General features: G+C 38.7%; 1 protein-coding gene across 1 annotated transcript in view; it reads right to left on the reverse strand.

Moving 5' to 3' along the window:
- Positions 1-1,996: 1,996 nt before the first annotated feature.
- Positions 1,997-17,918, reverse strand: part of LOC111588494 (plexin-B1-like) — a 77,085-nt gene continuing 61,163 nt past the window's right edge. Inside the window, exons 30-39 of the mRNA XM_023298913.3 lie at positions 17,443-17,617; positions 16,068-16,171; positions 15,777-15,861; positions 13,638-13,810; positions 10,609-10,769; positions 9,058-9,205; positions 8,618-8,682; positions 7,665-7,740; positions 7,364-7,438; positions 1,997-6,336 (exon numbers count right to left, since the gene is read on the reverse strand). Coding sequence (XP_023154681.2) covers positions 6,232-6,336; positions 7,364-7,438; positions 7,665-7,740; positions 8,618-8,682; positions 9,058-9,205; positions 10,609-10,769; positions 13,638-13,810; positions 15,777-15,861; positions 16,068-16,171; positions 17,443-17,617 — 1,167 coding nt within the window. The 3' untranslated portion in view covers positions 1,997-6,231. The remainder of the gene's footprint in view (positions 6,337-7,363; positions 7,439-7,664; positions 7,741-8,617; positions 8,683-9,057; positions 9,206-10,608; positions 10,770-13,637; positions 13,811-15,776; positions 15,862-16,067; positions 16,172-17,442; positions 17,618-17,918) is intronic.

The raw sequence follows: 17,918 nt of genomic DNA on the forward strand, positions 1-17,918 counted from the left end.
TATTTTCCCCAGTGTTTAAGGAACAGCCTCTTGCTACATGTTCATGTGTTTACACATTTCTTTATACTGCACATGCAAACACAGTCAACGAGCCTATCTGACCTCTAATTCTGCCCACCATAAAAATGAAACGTGACCTGCATTCACTTGCTGTGAAGCTGCTGCTAATTTAAGACCTACACACAGATCCTGCTTGTCCTCGGTTTAACACATCAACACATGCACATTAAACAAGTTCAAGGGAAGGTTTCATCACCCTCCAGTTACAAGATAAAATAAATCACGTACAAACATTACCTGATACACATGCATTTGAATGTTTAGCTAACATTATTAGGTTTTAGTGATAGTCACTTACGGATTACTGGTATCGCTGGACAAAACGCGGTATGGGAATGGAGCTGTTTGGGATGTCAACACATAACCATAACCTTATTCTGAAGCCCAGACACGTTGCAACATTGCTCTCTGTGTTTGTGACAGGTGCTCACACATCAGATTTACAGGCCACTGAGAACCATGATGTCTACATATGGAGTTTCAAGCACGGCTTGTTGTTGACAAGAAGCAGTCAGTGTGCTAGTTGACACTAAGTAGTGCACAAATTAGTATGCAGAAACAGGGATTACCTTTGCAAACTGTGCTGTGGAGATCCATCTTTTTATAGGTCCTTTTTTATGTAAGCACTTTTAATACAAAACAGACATCAGCAGACCCCTGTGTGACCATGTAAATGTCAAAAATTATGAAAACTGTTATCACCTCTTAATAATTGTAGTATTTACTAGACTTATTGTAATAAAAATACAGGCCCCTACAGTAGAAAGTTAATGCAACAAAGGTTGATGTATTTTTTTTTTAGTTATTTTTTGAAGCTTTTTAGCCTTTATTGTAGTAGAAAGTGGAGCGAGAGAGGAAACATGGGGAGAAGAGTGGATTAAGGACAGACAGCAAATGGCCGTGGGTCAGACTCCAACCCATGACCGCTGCTTCCAGAACTACAGCCTGTTTATAGGTCGCCCACTCAAACAGTTGAGCTGCTACAGTGCCCTGATACATCTTTCATTACTGAGATTCTAATATTTTATTTATTTAATGCTTTGTTTCAGTGAATGTGAGTGTGCTTATTTGTCTCTATAAAGCCCTGTGATAGACTGGTGACCTGTCCAGTGTGTCCCCTTTAATTTAGTGCTCTGATTCTTTATCATGCTGGAATATTCCTCTTCTGCCGAACTTCTGAAGACTGGGAGTCAGCTTGTCAGTCAGTACTTTGGTGTATCTGAAGGCATTCATAGTGCCATCTAAAATGCCACCGCCTTAAAAACCTTTTGCACCTTTGCAGCTCCATATCATCACACTTGCATCTCTGCCCTTCACTGTTAGGACTGTCATAACCAGTTTCACGGCAGACATGCTTATCCTAGTGCTTGTTGTTATACAGAATTGTTCATACTGTCTTCTAACTCTGAAGCAGTTTTTAGAGCCATATTGTGTAAGTAGTGCACAGTCTATGGTATAGTTTTAGGAGGACGATGACTGCGGCTCTGATTAGAGGTACTATAACTCGTTGTGTATCTCCTGTTTACAGCTGTAACTCCATTTTGACAAATTTGTGGTTGTTCAACGAATTTCCTGTTTTCATCTTTGTGAAATTTCACAATGAGATGTAGACATTTGATAATCGCATTGCTTTATTCAGGAGAATCATTAAGAGAGACGAAGAGACACTTATTTGATCAATAGTGCTACAGGAACGGACGAGAGGTAATGAATTCTAAAGTTTGGTCACAGTGCCAAATGGTGTTTGATATGGTGTCAAGAGTACAGCACATGGAATATGTGAGGTCTTAGCAGTTCTTCCAGTTTCAGGGGTATCATTTCTTTTAATCCAAATTTGCTGCTTTCTGATCCGTTACTGAGTACAACTGTTAATGTAAAAAATAAACAAATAAATAAATGTATGCATAGGTAATATTGCAAAGTAACGTGAGACATCTGTTGTCTGGACCACTTTATTGCATCACATTAAGCTGTTGTTAGGTTCATCCTATCAGTTAGTTTAAGAACGCTAAAGTCAGGATTACTTAGGAACAGTATGTATCTACAGTAAAAACATCAGAACTGAGCTTTGCATACACAAATAAGCCACAAGCAACACTTATGTGCATGGCAAAGAATAATAGTGCTTTTTTTTTAAATGTACAAGGTAATTGTTTGCTTGAAGAAACACCATAAGGTACAAGAATGAAAGGATCTTGCTTTTCTTTACAAACAATAATGACTGGGAGGGGTAAAACATTATCATTTTATCTGCCTGAAAGGAATAACCAACAACATATGCAGTAAAATAAATAAACAATAAATTAAAAATTAAAAAAAACAACTAATAAAAGACTTTCACATGTGGCATCGCAAAGCAACAGACAGATTCGTTTGATAATCCTACTTTCTGATTTTATGTCTTGAGAGACAAGGGACAATGTGTAAAAGAAAAAAAAAGCTTTGCTCTACAACAACACTGCTAAAAATTGGCATCTACTTTGACGCCAAAAAAATGCAAATTAAAGCTTAAAATCAGGGCACAGCTGTTTTGTCAGTGTGAAATGTTAGTGTGAAGAAACTGTTCCATCCAACATCGAGTGGAGGCAGCACTGTCCTCTATTTCCCTCTGGTTTAGTAAAGTTACAGACACAAAATTTACAGGTGGAGCTGAATCCACAGAAAAATGTAACAAAGTGTCATCATAGGACCACGGAGAAAACAATTCACTTGTTCCGTGAAAGAATTGCAACTGCAACAAAAGACTGTATAGTAGGCAATGGCCCAAAAACTGCAGATATATGGAAGATGAAACCTGACTAAAAGAAAAACGAATAAAAAAATAAACTGGGCAGAAGAAACTAAAATGCATCTATAGTGCACATATATGAGAAGTGCGTATCTGATTTACAGTGACCTCAGGATTTACAGTCTTTCAACACTTCTGTTTTTCTGCAACCTATGAAGCTTGGACAAATAAACCACACTTAAAGCCATCTGATGGAAGGAAACAGAAACTAACTCCAGAAGTGTCAGCAAATAATAAAATAAATATTGAGCATTTCATTTATTAGATAATCCAAGAAACATTTACCAACCGAATCCTTCTGTACCTTATGTTTTTTTTTTTTTCATTTTTGTGCATTCATTACCAACAGGTCAGGCTTGATCTTTCATGGATTCAGTGTAGTTAAACTTTTGTAGAAGATTTTACTTTCATTCTTTTAACAAGGACGGATAAGTTATCTGTATGTATCGCTGCTAAAATGTCTTGGGTAATACATACAAAATCCACATCAACATTTGCAAAACACTACCAAAGAAATGAACCATCACAATTGCAGTAGACCACAAAACAAAGCGCTGGTCTTCAGTTCAAACAACATTAGGCAGCCACTGTTAAGTGGTGGTGTGACGCTTAAAAAAATGAAAACTAATCCAGGGAAAAGTCTGTGTAAAGCAAATTCAAAGATATGTTTCCAAACCTATAAATGTCAGAAAGTGATTGTTGAAGACTGCAGATGTTGTAGTACTGAAATGTGGAGTCAGACAGTTAAGGAGTTTGTACTCATTTTTGTTTTCATGATCTGTTGGGCGCACCAGAAATCACACTATAATTTCCATTAGCATCAGTGGTCCACTGTAATGCTACCGAATTCTGCAGGAGTGGCAACCCCTAGTGTGATTTATATGTTGTAGAATAGCATCAGTTGAAGGGTTGATCAAAAAGATTGTTTGTGGTGTGTGTGTGCATGAAATGGTCACATGCATGCAACATGTGTAAGCGGTATCGAAACAAGCACTGTTAGGAGTCAGGATCATGTGACACTATGTTATCAACAGCGGGACCTGTGTTACACGTGTTTTTGTGACCACTGGAAGGTGCACATTTGCGATTGCAAACTGTAGTAGAGAAGATAAGTCAAATTCTGTGTCAGTCAGCAGTCGGGGATGAGAGTTAGAGAGATGGGTCTGCTGCTACCACTGAAAGAACAAACCACAGTTCTGTAATAATTTGTCCCCAATGATCGAACTGTCAAGGCAGCATTCTGTTGTGTCTTTCAATGTCTGAGGGAGAACATCTGGAGCAAATGCCCTAAACTGTTGCACTATGTTATGTGGATACTCCAAAGCCATGTACGCCTGTTTACAGCACTGCGATTATGAGTTTTTTGGGCTTTATTTGGCCCCAACAACACAATCTTGGTGTCCTACGAGTTATGTTCCCTAGTTTTGGCTACCTGTGACTTCTTCTTCCTGCCCCAAAATGAAATTCAAGTTGAAGCATCATCGTTTAAGAGATATCGCAGATGGTGCTTGATGTGTTCATATAACGGGACTTCCAGGGAGCGTTTACAAGCATTGCAGAGCTGCTGGAAGTACCGTTGCACAGGGAGATGACAGCCACATTTAAATCATGTTTTATAGGCACGGTCTCTGAACTTTTTGATCAACCCTTGGATGTCAAGGAACTAGATGTAGATCAGAGTTGCACTGAAGGACACAGGAGGGTGCAAATGTAATGTCAGTGTGGACTAAGTTACCAACTGCAATTATAACTCAGGCACACAAGGCAGTTTAAACTCATGGGTGGGCTTGTTCTGCTGACAATGGCACCAGATGTCGGAGGTATGGGAGGATGAAGGGAGATTCGGATCGGCATCGTTCAGCAGTAACGGTCGATTATCTGTGAATCCCTGTTTGTAAAACTATCCGGCCCAAAATGGTCCGACAGAGACAAATTTGGGGGTGATGTTCAGCTCTCCATCAACATGGCTCTTCACAAAAACAACACACCTCTTCGTTATCCTATCATGTTTAGGAATTTTAAATATACAAGAGCTGTTGAGCTGAGCTGTTGTAGATGCATTTACCAGATGAGGACATAATAGCAAGCAAACTGTAAGCTGTGGTAGGTGTCGTCATGATTAAGCAGGAGAGCCTGTCACCCAGGAAATGCGGATGATTTCTTTCCTTTTTTTTTTATTTTTTGGCTTAAGCATTTTAGAATTACCAAACCATTGGTTGATAGTTTTTGATAGGATTCCTAAATAGATTTGACTGCACCGGAGTGACAGCTGCAAAAATATTCTCTGATTCCCAGGTATGTCTGTGTCCTCTGAATGAGTTTCTGGATCTGTGGCTCAAACATGTAAGACTGTTCAAGACCAGTAAAGGTGATAAATGAAGCATCTACTTTCTGGACCATAGTGGTATTTGACATGTGAGAGAGGCTGCACCTTTCCTACAACTGGACATGGTTTCGGTGAATTCAGTGAACACATCTTAAGTGTTTCAGAACATACTGTTTTTTTGTTTTTTTTTTCTGAGCCTTAATTTTATATCATCCTATCTTTATCACAGCTTTACATGTAGTTTGACCAAACATGACAGATCGTCCAATCCCAACTAACTGAACTCAAAAATAGAGTAAGACTTGGATGAATGATTTAAGGAAGCTAAAAGCAAAATGGAAACATCCTTCAGATTCAATAAGCGGTGACTCAAGCCACTGACAGCGTCACCCTGTTTGTTCTTCATGTAAGACTTTGACATAACATGGTTGAAAACTCCACAGCTGTCGATGTGAACGGTCAAGTCTTCCTTTTCCCTTTTACCTCTGTGCACTGTTTTCATCCTCCAGCACAGTTAGATTTTCCATTCCTAACTAACAAGCATACCTTTAAACTTGGGGCGGGAATGTTCTGTGAAGCTCATCGAGAAAAATGTCCATCAAGAAAGAGAAAAAAAAGTTCTCTCTTCATATTGTGTCTCCATTTAGGTGAATTAAACAACGTGAGGCATCCTCAAGAGATGTCAAACTTCAGAGGAAGTTCCTTTGTTTTGATGTGTCTTACTTCACATTTTCTCCATTTTTTCCCCCTCACAGTGCTGTCTTTTTACTCCCAGTGTGAGGACCTGTGGAAACTTTAAGGGAGTCTTACTGTACCCCCTTGATACAGCACAAGAAACAGTGATCCTTTTAACATAATCTCTCCCCTCACTAAAAATCAGTCTGTCAGAATGACACTAATCTCACAGTATGTGTCCCAATATTCCTTTGTCATCCTTTATGTTTTGAAAAAAAAAAAAAGCTTCTTTTTTTCTTTTCTCAAGGAGACGTCAAAGAGAGGTTTTTTCAACAATATCTTCTCTTGAAGTTTAAAAGAAAAGTCCATTCCAGCCTCGGGGTCATAGGTCTGTCACCTTGTTTTCTACAGCAGCAGCGATCTGTTGAAGCCTGTAACCAAGCTGCATCTTCTGAGCTGTGGAGTCTTCTTCCAGGGCTGTGATAATCTGAACAAAAAACAAAACATGGAAACAGTTGGATGAAAATAGTTACATATCAACCTGCTACTATGAGTTATAGGTTATATTAAAAAAAAAGAGCACTATTAGTGATAATAGTACCTTCAGTGTGTGGAAGCCATTGAACAACGCTATCAGACTTGATCCATGTTTACAGCTTTACTGCTTATTGGATGTGGGGACATTTATATTCTAACAGCAGTGTTACCCCAAATTATGTTAGATTTGCAACATTCATTGGTTAGTCTGCCTCCCTAAAAAGGCTTTTTTCATGTAACATTAGAAGTGGAAGCATATTTTTGAACTAACTCATCTGGTGCTCTATTACCCAGACTAGTTAGCTCTACATTATTATTTATATCTATATATTTATACACTACCAATCAAAAGTCTGGGGTCCCCCACGCAATTTCATGTTTTCCATGAAAACTCACACTCTTTTTCATGTGCAAACATATTTGCACAAGGGTTTTCTAACCATCAGTTAGCCTTTCAACATGATTAGCCAACACATTGTACCATTAGAACACAGGAGTGATGGTTGCTGGAAATGTTCCTCTGTACCTCTATGTAGATATTCCATTAAAAATTTGCCATTTCCTGCTAGAATAGTCATTTACCACATTAACAATGTCTAGACTGGATTTCTGATTCGTTTAATATTATCTTCATTGAAAAAAAGCTTCTCTTTTAAAAATAAAGACATTTCTAAGTGACCCCAAACTTTTCAATGGCAGTGTATATATTTGAAATCTAAACCTAACTCATGGGGCAAATGGTAGCTTAGTTAGAAACATAGCTACAGCTACAGACTGCATAAAAAGATGGACAACATGACAATTTCTCAGAAGTGAAGCTCAGTGAATTGGTATAACTCTACTAATTGATATTATGAAGAATCTAAGGGACCAATGATATGTACATGTAGACAGTAATAAAAAAAATCTCAAACACTGACAACATACTTAAAAACCCTAACCCAACAGTCATGTTTGTGTGCTTTAGTGTTACTCACCTGATCATAGTATTTGTTGATGTACTTGTACAGCTCATGCAAAGCCACAAGGCAGTTAACCTCAGCAGCGTAATTCTGTTTGGGAGAGTAAAAATAAAGAGGCGTCGAAACGTCAGTGGGAGGAAGCTGTTAAAAACTGCATTGGCTGCCTTTCATATTTTATTTAAAACTCCACATCCAGCTTGTTATGCACTCATCCAGATGGAAACTTCCTGAAATGATTCACGTGTTCAACGCTTGCCAAAAAAAAAAAAAAAAGAAGTTATTTATGCAAAATGGGAAAACAAGAGCGGTAACGTACACGGGAGAGTTCTGCTAGAGCTGAGTTCATTTCCTGGTCACTGGCAGAGATGGTTTGTCGGATGTCTGCGTAGTACCTGGAGAGAGGGATAGAAAAGAAAGAAAGAAAGAACTGCATGGATTCACTTTCTAATATTTTGCATTATTTTATTGTTTTCTAAAGATCGGAGCTAAAATGTTGTCAAGTTAAAAGTAACAGTTAGCCAAATGTTAAAGCAGTGTCATGTCATAATTACATAATGCTTTCTTATGCGTATGCGTTGGTGTTTTTGCACAGAGACAGTGCAAAAACTACAACTACAACACTAACACAGAGTATTGTCATCTTATAAAGCTGACAAGGTAGACACGCTATCAAACATTTCTACGTCACACCCAGCATCCAACTGAGCAACATTACAGGCTGACAGCTTGTGTCGACTAAAAGAGGCCCAACCGTACAGTTATAGGCCCTAAAACCAAAAAGCAATGAGCTGAAACACACTGGAATGAGTGAGTATACTTCTGAGATATTCATAGATGATAATCTAAAACAGGCTCCGCTGATTCATTTCAGTTTCAATTCACAGGGTGAAAAGCAGTCAGAATCTGGAGCACAACAGTGGGGAAAACATGTATAGGACAAATGTTTTCTGCAGTGTGTATCCATTTAGCTAAGACTAATAATCCTTAAAAAAACACGCATATTTTGGGCCCAGAAAGTCTTATCTAGAGATACTTCAATAGATCACCAGTGTAATCTGCAGGCTTTAATGTGCAGCAGACAGTAGTAAGTGTAGCAGTCTGCTCCCAGACCATCCATGCATGGAAGCCTCGCAGGCTTAGTCTACCCTCTGTCTGGCTCTGACAGATTGTCCTCGGCCTCACTCTCTCCTTCCTCCCCTCCCTCCTCCATCTTCTAGAGTGTGTTTTTATGCCTGGGGTCAGTGGGGCGACTGGCTGCCATATTCTTACCTCTCCACCATCTGTTTGTAGCGCGGGATGTCTCTGGCATACAGCAACTTGTTGATGGGAGAGTCCTAAGTAAGGATGACAAACAAAGAAACATGTTCTGAATATTATATAAAACAGATAATACAAGGATAATATATACTTCTGTTGATTTTATTAGGTACTGGGCATAATCACAGCATGAGGTCCCATTGCAGTCAGTGATATTTAATATTAAATCTTGTAATACTCATTGCTACATGCCATATGTTATTTACTGATGAATTAACATACAATAAGTAAACTCACTTTTCAAAGGTCCCTTAACCTTCCATGTATGGAGTTATGATGTCCATGTGCTGTATATAGTAGTGCTAGCATAGTGTTTTTGGGTTTGTTTATTTTCGTAGTATAGAAGAATAGTGTTGTATAATCTTGGCAGAGCCGTGGTGTGGACAGCTCACCCGTCCCAGTTTGTGGTCAGCGATGGTGCAGGAATCCATAAAGGTCTGGGCAATGACGGAAAGCACAGCGTCTACATGGTCCGAGGTCTGCACATCGAAGATGAACTGTGGGTTCTTTAGGATATTGATCCAGAACCGCAGTGGTAAACTGGTAAGACAAAAATATTGATGCATATGTAAGTAGTGATCCAGTGATTCCAATGTCTATTAAGAGAGCAGAACAAATAACCTTTTTATCAGATTACGAGCACTAGCAGTTATTTAATGGTGATTTTACACCAAACTGCAACATCCAAGACTGAAAAATTAAGCAGCATGGAAAACCTAAAAACTACAATTCAACAAACACTTGTGGCTGGTTCCAAAATTGAGTCAATTGACATGTTAAAATGTCTAACTTTACTGCAAAAACTATGTTTACAAACTGCTACAAAACACAATTTTGATCTCTATAGCTAATTACAATATTCTTAATTTCATTAAAACTGTACAGGGGGTGAATTTTTATAATGTTTAAATTGTATTAAGACTAACATGCTCTATAATTAGGGGCATACCTGCTTTGAGTGACACCTAGTTATTGCCACAGGACAGTTCATGGCCCAGAAGCCTTTACATGGTCCACCTCAGCTCCACTAATACTCCCCATCTTTATATATTGTTGGATTAACCAAGAAGTCAAGCACTACCAAGATAGTGATGGCCGGAGCCACCACTGAGCTTCAAATGTGCTGTTCAGGAAACCTATGGATGACGTAGAAGAGGGTTTGTCCATCTTTGTATATAATCTGCTTCCAACAAACTGCGGTGCATTTGCCCTTTTGGTTCAGTTTATTTGGAAGAGTTGAACTCCAGTGTGAACTGCACAACTGCTTCCAAGTTGGCAGGTAAAGTTTGTTTATGATGTGAAAGCCAGCCACACGATTTTATGACAGTAACATGAACTATTAAATTCATGTGAAACAAATGTCCATGAAGTTGTATGGGCCATGTACAGTTAATTTAATCTTTACATCTATGCATGGTTATTTGGTAACCATGGAAATGCATCCTGTATGGAAGTACACGAGTGAGTCGACTTTCATTGGTACAATAACTCATTGTGAAAGTAACTGGACTGGAACTGAAAGCAATTTAAATGTGTACTTTTATATATTTCTCTGTATCAACTAAATGAATTAGAGTACAATTAAGCGTAGTTAAATGACCACCTCACAAAAGGTCCCTTAAGCTCCATATTTGTGGGAACCATGCTGTTGAAACATTGAAAGTAAAAAAAAAAAAAAACTGGTAAAACCCTGGTATTTCTAAAGGGTCTTTAAATCAAGTTCTGTTAAATAACATGCAGCCAACTGTTGTCCATATGTTCCTGTGTGGACAGCCTCTACTGATGCAAGATGTTCTAAAACCTTTGGATGAAATTCCCCTTGAAGCACGTTTATAACTTTTCTCATATGGCAGCCCACCAGAAATTGGCCCATGACCCATTTCTGGCGTCCAGCCCTGTCTCCTAACATCCAAACCTTTTGTAAGCTTCTGCTGCTCAGTTACCTGTTGGTTTTCCAGATGTGGATGGTCTCGGGATCCGTAATGTTGTGCTGTAGAGCCTGCTCATCCAGCAAGTCAAAAAAGTATTTGACAGCTAGAGGAACGGGACGACTGGTGCTGAGGATTGCAGTGAATAAATCATCTACAAACTTCTGCAGAGTGCCCTGAGAAGGAGCAGAGAATGTGACAGAGATAAATAAACCATGAAACAAAGATCAGATTCTTTTATTAAAGGGCCACTCCACTGATTTAACACATAAAGCTCAGTTTTACATGCCTGGAAAAGAAGTTGCAACTGAAGAGCCTTATAATACAGTCTGTTATTTCAACTCGCTCCATTCATTGTCTCCCTGAGGAGCCGTGTAATGCATTCTGACATGTATACACTGTGTTTGGACAGACAAGCTGAGATCTAGGCTACTTCATGCAAATCAGGTCCATGCAGCTGCCTCTCAATGTCTTTGCAAACTCCTGAAAACTTCCAAACTACCATTTATCCTAAAATGGAGACAAATGTAACATCTGTATGGCTTATTTCTCACCGCCAATGTTTTCAGAAACACACTTTGATTAACTATAAGAAGACATTTCTATCATGTTGGCCCAATATAGGCAACCTATGAGTGAAGAGTTGAACAAATCAGGTGCAGACAGTATTTACAGTTTACACAGTGTAGAATTTTATAGCCTGTGATGGTTTCCTGTTGAGGTTAGCACCTGTCTATCACCTGTTGTGACACTGCTGAGTTTTATGCCCATCAAGCATCCAGTGCTGGGAACAGTGCAAATTCTCACATCCATAAACACCACTGTGGAAGAATAACCCTAGTTTGCAGACAGAGATTTCCTCTCAAATCTTGTCATCTATGACATCATACATTTGTCTTTGATGACACTGCCAAGCAACAGGGGTTCTGATCACAGGCAGCCAAAAATCAGGCTGACCCCAGAAATGGGCACTGTTTAATCCATCTGCTTCAAATTCCACACAGCACTTTCTTGAGTATCCAATAACACACCCACCAAGTTTGAAGTGGACCAGATGTACGGTTGTTGAGAACACACACAAATACATCCATCCATCCATCCATCCATTCATCCATCCATCATCCATACACCGCTTAATCCTCATTAGGGTGGCGGGGGGGCTGGAGCCCATCCCAGCCGACTCGGGCAAAGGCAGGGGACACCCTGGACAGGTCCACACAAATACAGATTCCTTGAATTGTCATAAAAATGAAAACTGAATTATCCATTAATAGACAAGGTCCAATGACAAACACAATGCATTATGGGAGGTGTACCATCCAGTGTTTTTGAAGCTTGGATCACACTAAAGGCTGAAGTCACAATATCTTGCCTTTGCTGTAAACACCAATCTTTATACTTTTTGCTTCCCACAAAGGGAGGAAAGAGCATTAACAAACTATTTTCACCATTCGGCAACAAGACAGTGGAACACGTGAAGAACTGATGTTTTATTCTAAAATTCACTTTACATATTACTTCCCAGCCCACTGTATTATTTCAATGTGTTCATTGTACCTTTAAAAAGTAAAAGATTGCTACATAATATATTAGGTCAACATATATTATGAAGATTAGTATTTGATATGCATTAAATAATGCAGACTCATGCTGGATCACAACTGACAAAGGTTGCTTTTTGAAAGTGTAAGCTCAAAATAGGACACATCTAAGGTCAACAGTGCATGTTTGCAAATGAATGTAAAAGATAAAACGAAAGCTGAACACTGGTCCGGCCTTTTCAAGATGAAAAGATCTGAGGTCAGAAAGACCTTTTCCTTTTTCCTCAAGGACACATAACTAACCAGGTGAAACATGTTTAACTAAATAACCAAATCAGTCTTATCATTGCAAAGGTCATTCCATGCAAGAACTAGAAAAGTACTCAGAAAGTGCAATACTTTGCCAAGGCTGCTCATTCCCCCATATGGCAATGTCAGAAATGCAGCATTTTTATTTAAAAATGCTGCATTTGTTTATTAGTCATTGATGATCAGAAATCACGGCAACATAGAATGTGGCCATTTAATATAGATGTACCCACAAACAAAATGACCTTGTGCTGAGCACAGGCGTGTGTTATGCATGTGAACGTTATGTACAGATACCGAATCACGTGACCTAAATATGTAGCAGGTGGTGGGAATTGATGGGATTCAGAAACACCCCCACAATTTAATCAATTGTTTCTTGTATGATTTCTGATGAATAAGTCCTGATAACTCTGGAGCGGTCGATTTGTAGTAGAATCACAATCATGCGATTGCCAGCAGGCAGCTGATGTAATGTTCACTTGTAGTCATAGTTACAGTGACGCTGTGTCGCTATGTCGGAATGATACAGAAATCCGTGGATCCACACTATAAGCCGTATCACTGCCAAAATCTAATCAGTTGGTCCTTCTGTCATTTATGACCTTCCTGGAAAATTTCATCTAAATCCGTTAGCCCGTTTCTGAGTAATGTTGCAAACAGACAGACAAACAGACGGACAATCCAACGCTGATCTTCACATAACTACATGCGTTCCTTGAGGGAGTAACAATACCATAGTGAATAAAACCTTCAGGGAAACACAGCAGTTAAAGTACTGAGTACTGGTGGTATTTTCTGTGTATGATCTTATCCTGCAAATGTTGGTGACTCAGTGTTTCCCACCGTGACAGTGTCAGGATTCCCCTCATGTGTAATTTATCTTGAATCTGTAATGAATCACCTTGATTCACATTCTCAGTCTTTGCTGCTGGCTCCCCTCATGTTTGTGTATCTACTGTGGAGGATCCACAACAAAACAGCTCAACGCGTTGATCCCAGTTGTTTACTTTGCTGCCTGGAGGCAACACAAAGCTGAGTCCTGATGATGTGTAAAACATTTTTTTGGGATAATTTCCTGAAAAAAGATGCGTGCGTCATCTGATGTGTGCTAAATTTTAGTAAGCAAAACTTTTGGGGCTCTAACTAGGTGAGCAGCACGTTAATGGACATCGGTCAGATCGAGTGTTTTACCTTCATGGAGAGCAGGCGTGTGAGGTAGATCTCAGGGATAGCTTTGGCTCTCTCCCCGCCCCTCTCCCTCACACTGCCTCTCCTGTGCTTGGGCAGCTCCGACTCCTCACTGGCCTTTACCAGATGCCAGAGCCTCACACCTCCTTCCTCCCCATCATCTAGCATCGGGGTCTCTGGTAGGAGACAGTAGGGGGAATGTCAGTGTTTGCAACTGTATGACACTATGGTTGTTTCTTCACTACAACAATAATTACTCTTTTTCCATAATTATCACAAGAGTTTTAACTCAAAATGATCCAAAAACACCCTTACACTGAGAGGTAATGCTTGTTTCTTCTCACAGACTCGCAGCTTCACTCTTACACATGTATAGATAGTCAAACAGTGACCTCCTGTGGCTAGCTAGACTCTGCTCAGCTTCTCACTGACATGCAGGAGCGTCTACACTGATCAACACCAGCATATGCAGTTATTGCATGTGAACATTGTTGTCTATCCGCACATAACAGCAACTTGATATGACAATAGAAGATACTACATCAAAAATGCTAAATAGAAAAAAAAAGTTATCTCACTATTAAATTTTGTCTAACCCTATGATTTAATATCAGGCTTAATATATTGTTGGTTGTGTTAATCTGAAATCAGGCAATACTGCATCATTTTAAAATAGAGATTTTGCACTTTTTGCAGGGAGGAGCAAGTGAATGTAAAGCTGATCTCTTAAAAATAAAAAAAACAAATAAAAATAATTTAAAAAATAAAATAAAGAATAAAATAAAAGAACAAAAAAACAAAAACAACAAACTGAAACACCAACTCTTAAGTGTTTTGCATGGATTTTTAAGACAGCCATTTCTTCAGCTCCTCATATTCATGTTTCCTTGTTAGGTGTTACAAAGTGCACTATGAAAACACAAACAAACAAACAAAACAAAACAAACAAAAAAAAAGATTTGCAGTTTTTAACTGTAGTTAAAAAATAAATATTGAATTTTTACAAATTTCTTCCCATTCTGTTGTGAAATAACAGCTAGTGAATTTAAAAAAAAAAAAAAAAAGTATTTATTCATGTTGAGCCAAATCTGTAAATAATGTTCACAAAAACAAGAAAAGCGCTCAGAGAGTGCTGTACTCCGCCAAGGCTGGTTAGTCCTCAGTTTGAGTATTCACAAATCACAGCAACATGGAATCTGGCCATTTAATATAGATTTACCCACAAACTATATAAATAAATAAAAACTACCTTGCAGTGAGCACAGGTGTGTGTTATGAGGTTATGTACGGATACCAAATTGCATGACCAAAATATGCAGTGGGCGGCAGGAATTGATGCAGGCAGGTGACATAGTGTTCACTTGTTGTCATAGTGACGCCATGTTGCTATCTCATAATGATACAGAAATCTTGAACAAATCCATGAATCCAGACTATAAGCCGCATCACTGCCAAAATCTAATCAGGTGGTCCTTGTGTCTTTTCTGACCTTTCCTGAAAATTTCATTCAAATCCGTCCATTTCTGAATAATGTTGGTAACAGACAAACAGATTCACAGATTTTTACAAACTGGGATTTGTTCTCTTATGTTTAACTGTAAAATTACACAGTTTTAACGTATTTAAAGCAACAACAACAAAAAAAAAGAATTATTTTTCAGATACTGGAAATAAACTGTATTAATAAACTGTAATAATTTTTACGGTTTTTGGATGTTGCATTATTTCAAATTTTTTCAGTATTTAATTGTTTTTTTCTGGTACCATTCCTGACATATTTAACAGTTTTTGTACAATGTTTTTATTTATTTATTATTATTTTTTACAGTGTGCACTCTCCTATATCAGATCATGAGGTAAAAATAACACCCGCACAGTGACAGTTCATCCTGCACTCACCAAAAAATCCACTGACAATTGATAAAAAGTTGATTTGGATAAGCCATGCTGAATGTCTGAGAAACTATGTGGGGTACCCCTTTGTCTTTTAAACTTTTTTGATTGGCAAATCAGGCAAATTTGCATTATGGAAAATCAGGAAACAGAATTTTCTTTTCATATCTTTCTGAATTGGAAGAACATATCTGTCTAAACCCCTTGTGTGGACAAGATCCACTCACTCAAAGTTATTCAAAGACTCACTTTCTCCAGGCATGTAATCGTGGCTGTCATGGAGGTGATGTTTGTTGTTTCTTGGAACCAGAGCCACCGTTGCTCCATCAGGGACCTGCATTAAACAGTCGAATCACAACTTTAGCACTGCAGGAAAAACTGCTTCAAAGACTTTATATATTTTGACTGAAGACAAATTTGGCAGGCAGTTGGTGGTTTACTCTACACAGGTGTGTGTGTGTGTGTGTGTGTGTGTGTGTGTGTGTGTGTGTGTGTGTGTGTGTGTGTGTGTGTTTTGGTATTATTGTGACTTGCACTGACCTTGTAGTGTTGCAGGGTGTTGAGGCGCTTCCATGAACCTTGTACCACTGATGTCAAGTCCTCATCTGACAGGATTAGGTGACCTGCAACACCTGCACGCCACTCTGGAGGGAAAAATGTTCATGTAACTTCATGCTTTTGCTTTTTTTTTTAAGATTTATGACTGAAGACTTTCAATAATACGACAAAACAGACATATATGACACGTGTTATTACTCACTGCTGAGGCTTTATTGAAGAATAAAGCCTACAAGACACAGTTTAAGGTTTTTTTGCTATTTGGGTGAACGTTTTCTACAGCAGGGTTTAAGCAAAAAAACGGTGACAAACTTTAAGATTTCCCTGGTGATACTTCAGAATAACAATGCAAGGGTGTAAGGAGGTGATGATTCAATATAGTGGTACATTTCTGTCATTCAAAGCAAATAAGCAGTGCATAGCACCCAGGCTCCACAGAAACAAAGACAGTTTAGGACAAAAGTTTTCAGAGGGTTCTATAATGACTATCAGGAGGAAAAATTAGTGACACAAGAGTAGGGCTTTACACCATTTATTTTTAGGGGCAATGGTGTCAATATCGGCTCTATGAATTCTTTTTTGAAAAAGAATTTAGGACAATAGCATTTTAACTACCATAAATCCAGTATTGAATCTGCTTATGTAATATGAGTCCTTTAAACAGTAAACCTATTTATATTTATCTGTTTATGCAGTAAAATGCCAGCCTATTGACGGTGGCACAACTTCTGCTGCTGAATTCACTGAATAGATATGAACACAATTTTTTTTCTTAGCTTTTTGTATTTTTGGAGGCACCCAGTTAGCTCAGCTGGCTGAGCGGGCAACCCATAAACAAGGGCTATAGTAACTGACACAGCAGTCATGGGTTCGAATCCAGCCCATGGCCATCTACTGCATGTCATTCCCCATTCTTCTGCCCATGTTTCCTGTCTCTCTTTCTACTGTTCTATAGATAATAAAGGCTAAATATAAAAACATGTATTATGGCCTTTATTATATTGTATAGGGACTCAAACCCATGACTGCTGTGTCGGGATTTTAGCCCTTGTTTATGGGTCGCCCACTCAACCTGTTGAGCTACAGGGGCCTCCATGAATGCACTTTCAGCTGAGAGATTAAACTTGTCCATAACTGGACTGGGACTTCATCCTCTGCCACACCATGAATTGCAAGTTAAAAAAGTATTTATTTTTTTTATTCTTGTAAGCAGAGTCCTGTAACTTTTTGATCCGCCCTTGTATTGTTATGTTTAAAGATCTGCAGTCTGTGATGACCTGCTCCATCTGACTAACTGTTGACTTCTCAGTTCAAATGTGAAGAATAAAAGTGACCCTTTAAAATATATTAGACCTACCAAGATTTAAGGAGTCTATGTGTGGCCTCTGGGAAAAGGACGTTCCTTTCCAGGTTTGTTCCAGAAGTTTCTCCTTCACTTGGGTGATGGTGTCACAGTCCAGCACCTTGGCAGGTACAGTCTGCGTAGTGGTGCCTCCACTTGCAGCAGTAGCCGGCATCACAACATTTAGAGTCTGGACAGATGCAAAGGAAACATAGCTATTGATAGCGATCTTGTACTGTGATACACCACCATGTAGGATTTCAATTTGTGTGGTGGTGTTGAGCTGCATGAGGTTGTCAACATTGGTTGGAGTAAAAGCAGTATCGTTTAGTCAATCAAATTAGGATTTAGGAAGAAAAGAAAACAACAAAAAATTGCAATTATCACTGTAATATATCACAAAGTAGCCATGCATTTGCACTCATTCCAGTTAAATAGCATCCATTTATTTTGATTATATATTCCAAAACCAAATGGTAGACATTGACCTC

The sequence above is a fragment of the Amphiprion ocellaris genome, chromosome 8, assembly GCF_022539595.1.
Source record: "Amphiprion ocellaris isolate individual 3 ecotype Okinawa chromosome 8, ASM2253959v1, whole genome shotgun sequence".
Lineage (NCBI taxonomy): Eukaryota > Metazoa > Chordata > Actinopteri > Pomacentridae > Amphiprion > Amphiprion ocellaris.